At 35.6% G+C, this 17185-nt stretch overlaps 1 protein-coding gene across 6 annotated transcripts in view; it reads left to right on the top strand.

The window, feature by feature from the left end:
• SPOPL (speckle type BTB/POZ protein like) overlaps positions 1–13199 on the top strand; it is a 62529-nt gene extending 49330 nt beyond the window's left edge. For all 6 annotated transcript variants that reach the window (XM_019925513.3, XM_073807742.1, XM_073807743.1 and 3 more), the window contains 5 exons: positions 31–86; positions 1459–1581; positions 4826–4968; positions 5058–5111; positions 8861–13199. In XM_019925513.3, coding sequence (XP_019781072.1) covers positions 31–86; positions 1459–1581; positions 4826–4968; positions 5058–5111; positions 8861–9005 — 521 coding nt within the window. In that variant the 3' untranslated portion in view covers positions 9006–13199. The remainder of the gene's footprint in view (positions 1–30; positions 87–1458; positions 1582–4825; positions 4969–5057; positions 5112–8860) is intronic.
• The last annotated feature ends 3986 nt before the right edge of the window (positions 13200–17185 follow it).

Raw genomic sequence — 17185 nt, 5'->3', positions numbered from 1 at the left:
ATTAAATAATGATGTTTAATCTTGTTACAGCTCGATCCCCAGTTTTTAATGCAATGTTTGAACATGAAATGGAAGAAAGCAAAAAGGTAAACATGGTTTAAAGGGCTAATATTTGTACAAATGTAGAATAGTGGAATGTATATTTTAAAAGTAAAGGTGCATTTTCTTATTATGATTTTAGAAAGAAATAGAAGGATGGGGGGAAATATGTTCTATCATAGAAAAATAGATGTAGCTTACTGTGGGTGAATATTCCACATAACAGCTATTTCAGCACCCTTCTGGTAGCAAAATAAGTGGGTAGTTGTTATCCAAAAGGATAGCTGTCCAAAAGGACTGTACTGGTCCATAACTATTTGAGAGTTCTCCAGTTAAGATGTATATTCCTTCTTTCTAGACTTTGAGTTGATTTTGGAACTTGTTTTCTAGAACAAAGACAATTCCTACATTCTTTTTGCCACTATAATAAGAGGATATTTATTAGATTTAATAAAGGACATAAATTATGTCATTATTAGTATGCATGAATTGTAATCAAGATACAACCTATTTGGTTTTCTCAGATATTTCTCTTTCACCTGTCATCTTGAAATGTAGTCAGATTAAAGACCAGAGGTTGATTTTTGCGGGTTGCATTACACGTGAGCCTTATTGCTCCAACTAGGCAACTCCTGAGTTTATTTATATGTCTCAGCTTTATTCTCCCTGCAGAACTAGAAGCTGCAACGAAGTAGCTTCTTTCTTTCCTTTGATTATTGGTCTGGGCAGGTAGTATGATCAGTCTTCTGATCAATGATGTCAAATGTTATTGTCATCAAAGGGTCAGAAAAGTTTGGTATTGTTTAGTGTTAACTATTTAGCTTCATTGATCTCAGGAGAGAGACCAAATACAAAGATACAGGAGCAAAAAAGCAACTGGTCCTCTTTGGACTTGAGTATGTCTCAAGTAAAGAGGTGAGGTGCCCGTAGATAATATTACATGCCGTTTTTGTAGGAGACTTCTGAGGTAGTGGGCTCTGGTATGTTCTCAAATACCTGACCTTACCTTTGCTTAAAGCTGGGACTAGAACCAGTGGTTATTGAGTCTTAGGCATTGTATTACCACCTAATTCTTTTCAGCAACAAAAAAAGTTAATAACCATCTTCTTCTAAGATAGAGGTCAGAAACTGAATTCAGATGTATTTAGTTTGGCCTTACAGGTTTTTTTGTTTCTGTTTGAACTCTTTTTAACTGAGAAGTTGGGGTTTATGTTCCTCCATGGTAGTGCTTGACTTGGTGTACTTCTCTTAGACCTGCCTGCCTCACTTTGCCTACTTACTTAGCCTACTGAAGATTTACTTACCTCAATTTTAAAATACACTTTGGGGCTTTTAAGTTGCTGTCAGTTTTGCTTTGGTTCATTTGTGTATGTGTGTGTTCTTGAAATATAACTTTTTTGTTGTTGTTTTCAATACCAGAATCGAGTGGAAATAAATGATGTAGACCCTGAGGTTTTTAAAGAAATGATGAGATTCATTTACACAGGGAAAGCGCCAAATCTTGACAAAATGGCTGACAACTTGTTGGCAGCTGCAGACAAAGTAAGTAATTCGGTCTTAAAGAGCTGAAAAATGTCCTCAAGCTTGATGTATCTAGAAAACTATCATCAAATGAGAACCCCCAATAACTTGAAATATTGAACCAATTTATACCGTTTGTGGATGGCTCTTGAGAGTATTATGAAATAACACACAGTGGGATAATATAGAAATGAAATTTTTTTAAATCAATAAGACATAAAAGTATCTTGAGCCAATTTACAGAAATGGCAGATTAACTGTAGACTCAATAGTTTTGAGTGTATCATTACCCTGTTTTATGAGAACACACACACAATAGCATATATAGTCTATTGCAATTTTGAGATATTCTTAGTGTTAAGATACAGTGCATGACCTTTGTCTAAAAAAAGGAAAAAAATATTGGGTATTTTTTTCTAACTCAATCTTGTATTCATAGATTTCTTTTCTAATATAAGAGTATAGAGAAAAAAACAATGTTAATTTTATAATGTTCTTTTATAATGGTGATTTCCTGAAGGTAGGGAAACTACAAAAATTTCAGGAAATCTCAAAGCCAGTAGTTCTCAATCCTCAAAGCACTAAAGCACTTTGGGAGCTTTCTCCAAAAGTATTAATGTCCATGCCACTTCTGTCTGTGTGTGTATGTAAGTGTGTGTGTGTATGTGTGTATGTATATGTATATATAGTGATAATTATACTCATTTTGAAAAATGGTACCATTGGGAGAAACTGGGCCAAGTGTATATTACTATCTCAATAAAGATTTAAATGTAAAAATGCCATTATAATAGAGTCAAAAATTTGAATTACGTAGACATAAATCTGACAAAATATGTTCAAGACCTGTATGCTGAAAATTATACTGCTAATAGAAATTAAGGTAGACCTCAATAAATGGAGAGAAAAAACTTGTTCATGGACTAGAAATCTTAACATTGTTAAAATGTCAATTCTCCTTTGATTAGTAAAACCAACATGTCACTATCAAAATCCTAGCATGCTTTTTGCAGGGGAAAAATTGACATGCAAGTGCAAGGACCTAGAATAGTCAGATAACTTTGAAAAAGAAGATCAAAGTGGAGGACTCATAAAGGTTCAGTATTTAAGACAGCATTGTATTGGTGACAAGAGAGACAAATAACTCATTGAAGCAGAATATAGAGTACAGAAATAGACTCACATGTATGACTACTTAATTTTTTATAAAAGTGCAAAGATAGTTTAGTGGAGAAAGGATAGTCTTTTCAATAAATGGTGCTATAGGAGTTGGATAGCCTATGTCCAAACAGATGTACTGTGGTTGAACTCATTTGAAAAAACTTTGTATGCGAACTTCACATCATATACAAAAAGTAACGCAAAATAGATTATAAACCTAAAAATCTTAAACTTCTAAAAGAAAACATAGGAGAAAGTCTTCGTGATCTTACATTAGGCAAAGACTTCTTAGCTATGACACCAAAAACATAATACGTAAAAGGAAAAATGATAAATTGGACTTCAATGAAATTTAAAACTTCTTTTCTTCAAAAGACATAGGAAAATAAAGACTAGCCGCAGACTGGGAGAACATATTTGCAAAGCATATATTTGATGAACAACTTTGGGGTTTGTTTCTGTTTTTTGTTTTGTTTTATTTTTTAGCAAATTGTATATTTATTTATTTATTTATTTTTGGCTGTGTTGGGTCTTCGTTTCTATGCAAGGGCTTTCTCTAGTTGCAGTGAGTGGGGGCCACTCTTCATCGCGGTGCGCGGGCCTCTCACTGTTGCGGCCTCTCTTGTTGCGGAGCACAAGCTCCAGACACGCAGGCTCAGTAGTGTGGCTCACGGGCCTAGTTGCTCCACGGAATGTGGGACCTTCCCAGACCAGGGCTCAAACCCGTGTCCCCTGCATTGGCAGGCAGATTCTCAACCACTGCACCACCAGGGAAGCCCCTGTTTTTTGTTTTGATGATGAACAACTTTTGTCCAGAATATAAATGATTAAGGACTTTTGTATTCAGACTGTATAAAGACCTCTCAAAACTCAATTATAAGTAAACAAAGTTATTTCTAAAAATAAAAATATTTGAACAGACACTTCCTAAAATAGTGTCATTCAAGTATATCAAAAGATGCTCAACCACATTAGGGTAGTGTAAATTAAAACCACTGTGAGATACTTCTGTAACTATATTATAATAACTAAAATTACAAAGACCATACGAAGTATGGTCAAGGATATGGAAAAATTAGGACTCTCATATACTGCTAATGGGAATGTAAAATGATACAACCACTTTGAAAGACCATGTGGCAATTTTTTTAAAGTTTTACACATACCATATTATTCAGCGAGTTTACTTATAGGTTTCTGCTCAGGAGAAGAGAAAGCATATGCCCATACAGTGACTTGTATATGAATGTTTATAGCAGCTTTATTTGTAATGGCTAAAAACTGGAAACACCCAAATGTTTGTCAGTAGATCAGTGGAATACTATTGATCAATAAAAAGCATAGAACTATTGATACATAGACAACAGCATGCGTGAATCTCAAAATAATTATAATGCGTGGAAGCCAGACAAAAACAAATGTAAATTGTATGATTCCATTTATAGAAGACTTCAGAAAATGCAGACTGTAGCAGTAGAAAACACATCAGAGGTATTGCCTGGGGTGGGGTGAGGAAGAAGGGTTACAGAGAGATAGAAGGAAACTTTGGGGAGTAATGAATATGTCCACTCTCTTGATTTAATGATGGTTATATGGCTGTATAAACTTATCAAAGTATATACTTTAAATATGTGCTATTTATTTTATGTCAATTTTACCTCAATAAATTGCCAAGGATGTTCTGATAACATACACTAAGTTTTTAATGGTTATGAATATGATTTGTTTAGCCTTATAATTTATTTTTCAGAATTAAGTAGTGACAACATGCAGTGTACTGACTGGTGTTTAAAATAGTAGAAAAGAGAAATATACTCATTAAGAGTATTGAGTAGTAAGGGGTTTTTAAAGAATAAAACCTTATTTAAAAAATATCCTGTATCTTGCACTTATGCAAATAGAAATTTCTTAAGAAAAATTAGTCTTTCTCTTGAATGCATTAATTCATACTTTCTTTATATTTAAAGTAATTTAAAGACTTTTAAAGTACCCTCAGTTCAATGTGTAATGGGCTTAAACTTCATTTTCTAAGTTACAAATATCGTGTATTTAAAAACTTGCTAGTTTGAGTAAATGTTTAATGTTATGTTTTCCTTTTGGATAGTATGCACTGGAACGGCTGAAGGTCATGTGTGAAGAAGCTTTGTGTAGTAACCTCTCAGTAGAAAATGTTGCTGATACCCTTGTCCTTGCAGATTTGCACAGTGCGGAACAGTTGAAAGCACAAGCCATAGACTTTATTAATAGGTAAGCTATGCTTGTATTTCAGTGGACATGACACCTTCAACAATTCTTCACCGACCTTTTTCTTAAGTGTGTTTAAATCTTCAATGCAGGTGCAGTGTACTTCGACAGCTTGGGTGTAAAGATGGGAAAAACTGGAACAGCAAGTAAGATGACATCAGTTTCTGACTTAAAGTTGATCTGCATACATGAAATTAAGTGTTTGCATAGCCTTTTGTTCATCTCCAATAAGTATGAATCCAGATATTAGTTATATGAAGCAAACTGCCAGTTTAAAAAATAATAATTTGACTACTTAGTGGATTCTTGAGGCTATGTTCTGTTGTAGATCAGCTTCTAATGTGAATTGGGATGGACGCTCTAATGTCTTAAGCACGTATGTTCATGTAGTATATAGCTGAGTCCAGGTATTTCAGTGGCTGGAGATCCTGCCCTTGCCCCTTCAGAAAGCATTTCTAAAAATGTGGGAAATATTTATTTTATCCTATGAGGAAATGTACCCTCCATATTTGCCTAGAAACTCTTGACATTTGAATGCTAACCCACTGCTTCTTAAGGTAGCCAGATAACTTGCATCACATGTTATATTAGGCTAACTGCCTACCATTCCAGAAATAGTAGCAATTTGATCTTTCCTTTCCCTGGTAGATTATAATGAGCAGGGTAGTTGTGACATCTTTCTAAGCCTGGATCTTCGGAATATGATGTAACTATTAGAATTTATTATTCCCTTTTTTTTTCTTCTTCTCTCATTTTATTTATTTATTTATGGCTGAGTTGGGTCTTTGTTGCTATTGCTGTGCACGGGCTTTCTCAAGTTGCAGCGAGCGGGAGCTACTCTTCGTTGCGGTGCGCGGGCTTCTCATTGCGGTGGCCTCTCTTGTTGAGGAGCACGGGCTCTAGGTGCGCAGGCTTCAGTAGTTGTGGCTCGTGGTCTCTAGAGCGCAGGCTCAGTAGTTGTGGCACACAGGCTTAGTTGCTCCGCGGCATGTGGGATCTTCCCGGACAAGGGCTCGAACCCGTGTCTCCTGCATTGGCAGGCGGATTCTTAACCACTGTGCCACCAGGGAAGCCCTTCACTCATTTTTAGAGTAACATTTTTACTCTTTGCAATTATTCAGTATCAGGAGTCAGGAGGTTGAAGAATTTGCATATGCTTTTGGTTAGTTTTTGCCTGTAAACCCTTAAACTACATTTTTGCAATTTATCAAAAGTTGATACAACTTTTGATAAATTGCATTAGAGACAAGAAAATGAATATTTGATTTATGGCCCCTCGCTTTCGTCTGTTTTGATAGAATTTGAAGTTGGTTAACTGAATTCTTAACAGTTTGTGAATTCTGTTTTATGAAAGTAAAAATTAGTGGCTACTTTTAAGATATTGATTATTCTATATATTGGTCAGTGTGTGATAATACGTTATCATGGTATGTGATCCTAGAAAAAAATCAAATGACTGTTTTGTGATTCTTTGTACTTTGCCACTTTCAAGCTCTAGTTTTATTCTGTTAAGAAAATATTTTGCCTTGTATAGCTTTTTCAATGTCAAAAAATATAAGCTTATTTTATATCCCGTGTAGAAGCTGTATTGTACATAGAGACCTTCAATAGCTATTTGTTGAATTAAATAAATGAAAATGTCAGGTAAATTAAGAAGTATCTGTGTGATTCTAAACGAGTTGAAATTATAAACATGACGACACACTGGTAATTGGATGTTAGGCAAATTTTTTTTTAAATTGTTATTAGCTGCTATTTAGTGAAGCAAACATTTGTGTAGCATCTATTGTGTCTCAAGCACCATGCTGGGGTCCTGCATATAAAAACAATTATGGGGAAAAATCCTGTCCTTGAGAAATTGATCTAATGACAGGAACACATCCATGAATATATCATTTTATTATAATATGGTAAGTAATGTGTTAAAGAAGGTTATGTGCAGGGCACTTGACTAAGGCTGGAGGTTTAGGGATGAAGATGACTGAGGCTTGTCTTAAAACAGGAATAGGAATTAGCAAACTAGGAAGGAAATAAGCATTGCAGACAGCATAGCTTGAATCAAAGTATAGACGCGTGAAGCAGTAGTTGATCAATCGTTTGATAGATATTTATGTTTATTATCCAGTAAATTCCCAGGGCACTGTGCTTACTTAGTACAAAGAATATAATGGTGAACATGACAGATGTTTTCCCTGCCTTCATGGAGTTCATGTTTTAGCAGGAGATGTATAAGAATTAAACAAGTAGTTGAAGTTAAGTGTAATAATAGGTAATGTAGAGCATACCCATCTGAGCATATAGCAAAGGGACTGAACCTAATCTAGGGGTCAGAGAAAGCCCTTTTGAAGAATTGTTGTATAAATAAAGACCTGATGAAGAAGAGCAAAGAGGTGGGAAAGTATATCCCGAAAAAGACATTCAGGTGTGCAAAGTTTTGGTGATAAGAAAGAACAGTATGGAGGGTGGGGCATGAGAAGCTGGAGGAAGAGAGCAAAGATCAGATCACAGAAGGCCTTTTAGACATTATTCGAACAGGAATGGGCATACAGTAAATGGTTTTAACCTAGAGTAGGCTGTGATCAGGTGTGTGTTTTTAGCAATGTCTCCACATGCATGGTTGTGGGGAGGTTGAGTTGGTGGTGGTAGTTGAGGAGCAAGGTTATATATAGGTAGGCCAGTTGGAAAGTTATTGGAGTGTTTCAGGCAAAAGATGAGGGCAAAATTAGACTTGACTGGCGACAGTGTGGCCAGAGGGAAATAAAAGGATATAATATTTTGAATGGACAATCTATAATACTTGGATATTATTTGGATGGAGGGTAGTTACAAAGGAGAGAAGACAGGAGACAAGGAGGGATAACTAGATTTTTTGCTTGGGTAATTGTGTTTACTCAGAGCATGTTGTACATCAGGTACAGTAAACAGTTCAGTATTATTATACAGAGTGCCAGAGCATGGAAGTGGGAGGTAGAAGGCTAGGGGGAAGAACTAGGAAACTTTCTCTTTCTAAAGAACTTGGGTACCGGCAATGGAGAAGAGTAGAAGAGGATGTGTTCATGTTAGTGTTTATGTTACTAAGGCAGCATGGAAGCTGGTTTGAGAGGAGCAAGATAGGAGAGTAGAAGACAAATTAGGAGACTCCCATAATAATTCAAATGTGAGATGATGTGGGCCTTAACTAGGGATTCAGGATACCTTTGGGAATTAAAATAGGGCTTTGATGACTGATTGGAAAGGATGGCATCTAGGGTGACTTCCAGGTTCCTGACTTGAATCACTGGGTGATGGTGGAAGCATTCGCTGATGGGAAATGAGAGAGGAAGAATTTGGGCCTTGGGAGAAACGTGTTGAGTTCCCTTCCGACAGTCCCAAATTTATGGGTCTCCAGGCACATCCAAGTAAAGAGAACAAGTGGTTGGGAACAACCTTTGTGGGGAGGCCTAGGACTTAGCAAATCATTATTTATCATCACTGAATATGATAGTTAAAATTGTGAATAGTGGATAAGATAAGATAAGTAAAGAATGTTAAGGGAGAAGAGTCGAGGGCAAAACTTAGAACTCTAAAGAAAACCTGCATGTAAGAGCCAGGGAAAAGAGCTCTTGAAAGAGCGGGTATAGAAATGGTAACAGTGGGAGTAGAACTATGCAGACAAGTGTCACACACTTCCAAGAGTAGAATTTCCAGAAAAATTGAATAGTTTCATTTACAAAAGAAAATACCAGTAAGGTAAAGATGATATTTTAATGAATTCAAATGGTTAGAATACATAGAGAGGCAAACAGAATGTTCCAGACATTTTGAAATCTGTAAATTAAAAAAAAAAAAATTGACAGTGCAACAGTGCATTTTGAAAAGTATTCTTTAGTAAACATCTCTTAATTTTATTTTTCAGCCAAGCAGCAGACATAATGGAAACATCTGGGTGGAAGTCCATGATTCAGTCTCACCCACATTTGGTAGCAGAAGCCTTCCGAGCACTAGCATCTGCACAGTGTCCACAGTTTGGTATTCCACGAAAACGGCTAAAACAGTCTTGAAATCTTCCATGAACTGTAGAAAAATGGAACTGACTTTTACTCCTCCAGGTCCAGAAGGATTCTAATACACAAACCATAAGCAAGAGTTGTTTCTGTTGTCTTGTCCACAGAACAGAAGCTGAGAAAGCATATTGCTTGAATTTCAGGTGGATAATTTATGGTTTATTCTTCAGCTTTAAATTAGACTGATTATACTCTAATTCACTTCAAGGCCTTAAATTATCTTCAGTGACTTCTCTTGTTCATATATATACTTTAATTTTTTTATTGTGCCTTGTCATTGTGACCAAGGCTATGCAGGATTGCACTAGCTCCATAATGCAGTAATATTGATAACTGAAGATAATAAGTTTCAAAAGGATCTTCCATTAGTTTGAGAAAGGCAAATGAATATTATAGGGTTTGTCCTATGCTATCTCAAAGTTTAAAACTAGGCTTTCCTTAAAAAAGCACTTCTATTGGAGATTACTGGTAACGTCTCCAGTCTAAGTTCTATAAATACAGGAGAACCTGCTTACCTTCAAGGTAAGTTATGGCAATACACTGCTTCAATTCTAATTTATTTTTCATTTCAGGGGGCAAATATGCAATGAGTTGGCCCAAATTTTTAATGAAATTTGTAGTGTTTTTATGTTATCTGTCCAACAAACTAAGAGAAGCATAACAAACCTTTGCTTGTGTTTCTTTGTGAGTTTATCCAAGTTTACAGTGATTGAGAACTGATTGAGGTTAAGATTTCAATAAGAAGAAAGCATGTTTTGTGCTGAATTAATTTTTTTTAATTTATAGTGACCTACATTTATATGAAGAATTCTGTACATGTTAAAAGTAAGGATGACCAAATGTAAATTTAATGAGTGGGCCAATTAAGAAGATATATATGCACTTTTAATGTGTAACTTTTTTATACTGAATGGTACTTTTTTTTTTTTTTTTTGCTTTTGAGAGAATTGATAAGGTATAATTAATTGTCTTAACTTTTGAAAGAATTTTTAAGACAGATGGAGCCAACTGGGATGTTTGTGATAATAGATAAGGAAGATATTCTCGATTATAGTTAAATTGGTTTGACTTCCAGATATTCATTATTGAATTCACGCCTGTTTATCACGCTTTGGAGAAGGCACCTGACAGTAAATGAATCCTGGACAGCCTACTCTCCTTCTAAAAGCAATGAACTGCTATTATTTGCAGACTAAAGGAGAGAACCCTTAGAAATATGTCAGGCTACACTCTGAAACCTTTTTTCCTCCCTAGCTTTCTCCTTTCTCTCTCAGTTACTGTACCAACATTGTGGATGATAGTGAAATTCTGCATAATGTGAACAGGATAAACTATTCATAAACTGCTTTTCACGGGCCAGTTCTTTATTATAAATGAATTTTAGCTTTAAACACATACACATCTTCAGTTTTTGATAGCTCTGTTTACAACAGAAGTCTGTTCTGGTGCATTGTCCTGGTGAAGCAGGAGCAATCGGTGTCAAGTCACTGCATCTGATTTCCTGTGACAGTGGCAGTATGCTTCTTAGGCAAGATTTACATTTGACCACAAGGGAAAAATTTTTTTCACTGGAAAAAAAAATGCATATACCTATATATTTACATATATAACTTTATTCTCCAGATTAAAATTTGTATAATTCGTTTATTTAGTTTTTGAATTTAGGACAAAAAGAAAAAGATGAAGCGTGAAGTTTTAAAATAGATTTTATTTTTGTTATCTGTCAGTTAGGTATTTACTGAAGCAATCCTAATATACCAAGAGTGATTCATATTTACATTGAACAAACACTGTCAGATAATCATTTGTTATCCACATCAAACTGGAGTTCAAAAAGATCATATTTTCAGATATCTTCATTTCTTGCTGTGTAGCTTGAGTCTTTGTTGTGTTAACCTAAATTTGAAATTGGAAGACTCCCTTCGGATAGAAGAAAGATTCTTACATATGAATGGATTCCATCCTATGTAAGAGTATTATAGGGAGCAGAAATTCACTTCCTTAACTTCACCATAAGATTGAGCCCTTTAAATTTAAAATGTGCAATTTAAAAAAGAAACCACACACACATACATATACACTTTAAGAATTTGAGATTTTGCCAGGGTCTTAGAAGAAAACAAAAGTTCATCCCTCAGGCCCTAGAATTTTGTTGTCATATATTAAAAAAATACTGGTGTATTCATTTATGTCAGATGCACACAGGCGCATTCTGAATTAATTCACTGCTTGGGTCTACATTTCTAACCATAGTGACTTCAGTGATAACACCTATTATAATGAACATTTCAGCTTACCCTTACTTACATACTTACTTTAGTGTTTGTTGCAAATCTGAAGGGTTTTATTATAAAGTTTTTTTTTTTTAGTTTGGTAGCACATTTTGTACCAAAAACGTCCAACACTGTGCTGTAAGAATATCCACATTTGTAGAAATGTCCACTTTTCAGATAATATAATTCCTACCATTATACTAACAGAATCATATGGTAGTTGATTTATTTTTTTTATTTATTATGTATATTTTTGGTATTGTGGGTTCTTGAGACAATGATACAAAACTGTTAATGTATTCTGACGTGAGTGCTGTAATAGCTTTTTTTTTTTTTTTCATTTTTAAACTACAGACATTGTTTTCGGTAGGCACAGATTTTGTCCTGAGCAGTGTTGACTTTTGAACTAAAGCCTGCTCCTGTTTCCCTTTTGTCACCTAAACAGAGCTTTTTCTTAGAAAAGTAGTAACTGGTCTTAAATGTTCCATATTATAAAAGTAACTATTGGAGAACTGTTCTTTAGATTGAGATACAGAAACACTGTATTTGTGCCTTTTTCATTTTTTAATATTAATGTGTATCGGTATTTGGAGCACAAATATGAAGGTGCCATAACATTATGGCCTGCCATTGTTACCTCCTTGAATACTCATGTGTCATTGTCTTGAAATAGTAATTGGAGATTCTTGCATGTATTCCGTGGTCATTTGGGCATGTGTGTGTGCGTGCGTGCACGCGTGTGTGTGTACATGTACTTGTATTTGCTTGGACTTGTGTGTGGTATGTTCAAAAGAGTGAATTTCTGAAAATAGAACTCAGTTAAATGTTGAAAGTTTAGGTTAGTTGAAGTGTATTCCATTTAAATGTGCTTTGAGGGGACAATTGAGAGGAAATTATAATTCTCAAAAATGTGACCAATTTACTGCATGATGAAATGTGAAAACAGTGCCTTTTAAGGACATCAATTTTAAAATTAAGTTTTAAAATATTAACAAAGATCTCTTAAAAAGTTGTCATGAACATTATTGGTTTATTTTTAAACGAGACCTAAGTTAGAGCTTAAATGCCAAAAGTATAGTTATTAATTTATTTACCCATTTGTTTTGTGCATAAATTTAAAACCTAAGCAGAATTGTTTATAAAATTGTGGATCATAGATGCTACCCAGTGTTACTAAAATAGAACACTAGGGACTTCAGTAAGTTGTTTTGTTAAAATCCAACTCAAGCTTTTCTCAAAGCCAAGTCTCCTTGAAGAGGTGAATTGTTCTGAGTTGGATGTTCATGCTCTTTGATGGATAAAATGAAAATATTCAATGTCTTCTTGCAAAACAACGTGGGTGGTTGGGTTTTAGTGTTTTTCAGATTATAAAGACAGCACTTTCAACACGCATAAGAGTATTTTGCAAACCTCTTTTATACAGATTATGAGCTCTAGTTTATTTAAGTGTTAAATGGAATGATGTAAATTTTAGGTCCAGTTGAACGAATATTGAGTGCCTACCATGCGAGACTTCTTCACTAGGAATGAAATCACCACACTGTGTCTTCTGTTTGCAGTATGTGGACTTCACGTTTGAAAAAGAATTCTTATATTTAAATCTTTTTCTGTTGTTAAGGGTTTATCCTTGTATACTGTAACCCAGTTAATTTTTGCATTCAGTTTTTTAGAATGAAGATATGACTTAAGTGAGTCCCGTTTTTGAAAATAAAATTCTGCTGAAATTATTTAAAAATCAGTTCTGGGGCAAATTGATGTTCAAGATTCAAATGTATAAAGACATTTTGAACTTTTCAGCCTCATTTTTAATCAGCTGATGTCAATGATGAGATACATACTTTTTGTATCTTGTTGCTGAAAATATTTTTTGCATTTCAGCACATTGAGTTAAAATAAAGTTGATACTACTTATTCAGAATTAATTGGTTTATTTTGTGTTTATTTGAAAACTATGAATAGTTCTTTATCCGATTACTGTGATGCTTTACAAAAAGAGCCATGTATTTGATATGGTAACTTTTAGAATTATGCTTAGTAATTGTCTTTTCTACATAAGAAAACTAGTGTTTTTTTGGAACCTACTAAAAACTTATTCCTTGACTCTGAGATGTTACATATATATGTACTTTAACATATGCATACCATCAATATTGCGTGACTTATGCTAATGCTATGTAATTTAGGTCACCTTTCCCTGGTCCTCCTACCCCTTCTTAATTTCAGCTAATTATTTGCTGCTCTCAAAAAGAGCAAATTTGGGGCAGTGTATTCCTACACCAGCTTAGTAACAGCAACATAATTAGTGCTTAAAAATTACGGCCAAAGTCACAGAAATGCACAGTGAAAAACCTTCCATATTCTCAACACACACATACACATGTCCACACACACTGAATTACCCTTAAAAGAATAAAAGAAGGGTTGAAACACTTAAAAAATATTACCTATACAACTATAGTAAGATAGGACAAGTGGTCATATTCTAAACTCTAAATGAACTGTATATAACCTTTTCCCTTACTCTGCAGCAGCCAGCACCCTTCATACTTTGTTTTAGAAAATTGGAATGTTGTGTTTCCTCTGTTCTGTCACCTCAGAATCATTTGTTTCTAAGAGAAGGCCAAGACTGGCATTTGCTTTTTGATCACTGTTTTTAAATAGAAGACATTGATAGAGATGTTTACATGATTGCTACCTTCTTATTTTTTGTACCAGGGAGGTTTGCATGCAGATGTCTGCAATGATTAGTGGCAAAAAAGTTTGTCATTCCCGTTAGGAGTGCTTCCTTTCCACCTCTCCCTCATCTCTTGCCCTCCACCCTTAATTCCTTTGTAAAGGATTCAAGTGTAGTCCTGCTTCAGTCTGTGACATCAGAGCCAAACAGTTCCTATGGTATCTAATCTTACCCTTTTGTCCAAATTCAAACCAGGCCTTTCGTCCAAATTCAAACCAGGATAAGTGCAAAGAAAGAAAAATTGTGAGGTTTAGGAATAACATTTGCAGCACGCACACACACAAAGGCAACCAGTGTCCTGAGGACTCTGATATAACTGCCACAGCAGAAGGTTTTTAGAATGTATACTTTATAAATGCCCCCCAAATGTGCAGGTCATTATGAAAATTGGGCAAAAATGAGGAAAAGTGAAAGTGGCATGCAGTTGAAAAAGAGTAGTGAAGTTAGATGCATTAAACTTGATAAACCTTCCTGAGGAAGTGATGCTCATCTCAAATTGAGTGGGAGTTAGGCAGTTTAGTGGTGGTATCATCCAACCGATTGTGTGTTGGCAAGGTTCATATGGAACATTTATGGGAGTAAAAACAGGTGTGGCTATATCCCATTGTATAAAGGGAAGAGAAATCTCATGTTGTAAACCAGTTAGCAAAGATCACGATTGTTTAAAGATCTTATTAGAAGAGTCGAACTTATAACTATGAGTGTTGAGTATGTCATCAACAATCTGTCAATCTTCAGGTGGGTTGGAGGGGGCTAGAGGAGAGAGGGTAAGGAGACCCTCTTAAGAGGTGAGCAATACTAGTGCTTTGTGCTAGGCTAGGAGACCTGGGATGGAGAGATTGGAGAGGAAATTCTGAGAGGACTTGGAAATTCATATGGTAGAAGGAAGATGGCGGAGTCAAGAGTGACTCCCAAGTTTGATATTTGAGCAACTGGGTGGAGGATGGTACTGATACATTCACTGATACAGTAATCACAAGAGTAGCAGCAGTTTGTGGAGAAAAAAAAAAAAAAAGGTTATTTTGATTTGGAGCCTGTTGATCTTAAGGTTCTTATAGGGCATTCTGGTTGGATATGTGAATCATAAACATGAGGGGGATCTCAGTTATAAAGTCAGGAATCCTTAGTATTCTACAGATGGTAACCAGTGTATGCGGGCTGAGGTGAGAAGGCAGCACAGGGCAGAGACAGGGACGAGGAGAGAGAGAGCAGCTTGCAAAAGAAGATGCATGATCACAAAGTCAGAACCAGAAGACTGTCCATCCTAGCAGTTGGAGAAGAGAATGCTTCAAGAAAAGGAATGGTTAACAGTGTCAGGTGCTACCGAGCAGTCAAATAGGCAACTAAAATATAAATTCCATTTGTGAGGGAGCAAATGAAAGGAGTCTTTGGAGTGGGGAAAGCAGTAGGATTAGAGTAAGGAAATGTATGCTCTGAGTAGAGACCGTGGGGTGTCCAGCGAAGATGGCAAGGCAGAAACCGTAGCTGTAAGATGGGGTTTAGGTTCAGTTTCTTACTTTGATTTGTTTTCCTTTATGGTGGGAGAAATGTCAGTATATTAGGATGTCATAATAAGGAGTCAGAAAAATAGAATACAAAAGGGATTACTGATGTCCTAGTCTGAAGAGAAGAGGAGTGCAATGAGATGCCAGACAGACTGCCCCTAACGCATGTGAAGGGGAAATGCAAAGGATGTCGAGTCAGATTTAATACTTTTCTTTTTTTTGGCCTGAAAGTTGGTATACTCATTTTATGTCTTTTATTCCTTGTGAAGTCATCTATTCAGAGTAAAGGGGGTGGATGATGGGTTTAGATCAGGGGTCAGCAAACTTACTTTGTAAAGGACTAGGTAGTAACCGTTTTACCCACTCGGCTATGCCATTGTAATGTGAAAGCAGCCATAGACAATATGTAAGCTCACGAGGTGGCTGTTTCCATTAGAACTGTTCACAAAAGCTGGCAGTAGGCAGGATTTAACTTTGGTGCCATAGTTTGCTGATTTCAGAGATTTGAGAAGAGCAGAGGAGTTTTGGAATAGCAGACGTGAAGAAAAAACATGATGGCCCAGTTGCAATTGGAGGCCATGACTTTACAGAGGATGAGTTAAGGAGACTCGGTGTTTGCATAATTGGTGCAAAAAAATAATAATAATGATAATTGGAATAGAATCAGTGATTAAAGATACTAATCATTTTTCTTAAAAAAAATTAAGAGTTTTAGAAATAAGAAAATTCATAGTGCTCCAGGTGGAATTCATGAACAGATGTCCAAACCTAGACATACTGGGTGACTTGTAAATTGGAAAGATAAGTAGTGTGAGTATCCAAGCAATAAAAAAAAAAATTAAAGTCATGTTTCTCTGGCAATACTTTTAAGTGAAAAAAAATTTGACCCCAAAACTCTTAGCTGTTTAGCGATTCATTTCTAAAGTTAACACAAATTATATAGAGGTAGTATATTAACATAGTACCCAAAGCATAGGGAACATTGATCAAAAGTAATCCAAGCATAGGAAGCTGAGGCTTAAAAGGACTGGCAATAAGTATTAAACTGTTAGAGGGAAGACTGACTAATTGTAACGTTGTAAACTTGAATGCAACCCCTCTCCCCAACCTTCCACACTCCCACCTGCTTGCCCCTCCTCCCACCTCAGGATCACACTCAGAGATAGCTGTCGTCCTCCCGGAAGAAGGTCCTCCTTCCCTTCCCTCACTGATGAACCCTGGCTGGTTCACAACTGTAAAATGTAAAATGTGAAAGTGTTCATCTATTGTAAGTAAAAAGGAAATTAGACAAGACGAAGGGGGGAACTGGCATTGGAAATCAAAAGTGCAAAAATTCTTCCTCTTCCATAAAATGAGAATTTAAAATGTTTTCTCACTGATTTTAAACTTTGAATTATAAACATTTAAGCATTTTTTAAAAAATAAGAGGCTCTAACTATCCACTGGTAGAGTTTAAAATAGACTATATAGCCTCCAAAGCACAAAATACTGTGTGTGTGGCAAAGTCAGGGGAAAGAATCAACTAGGATACCAAAAAGGGAGAAGGCAAAGATAATATTACAGAGATGTAGCAGAACTAGTATGACAAACATGTGTTCTATCAGAAAAACCTTTTCAGTAATGATCTCTTTTGTGGGTATGTAATAGACATGCCCTGTTCTGATG

The sequence above is a fragment of the Tursiops truncatus genome, chromosome 7 (assembly GCF_011762595.2).
Source record: "Tursiops truncatus isolate mTurTru1 chromosome 7, mTurTru1.mat.Y, whole genome shotgun sequence".
NCBI classification, from domain to species: Eukaryota; Metazoa; Chordata; class Mammalia; order Artiodactyla; family Delphinidae; genus Tursiops; species Tursiops truncatus.
Note: the sequence above shows the minus strand (reverse complement) of the source record. Positions and strands in the feature narration are given on the sequence as shown.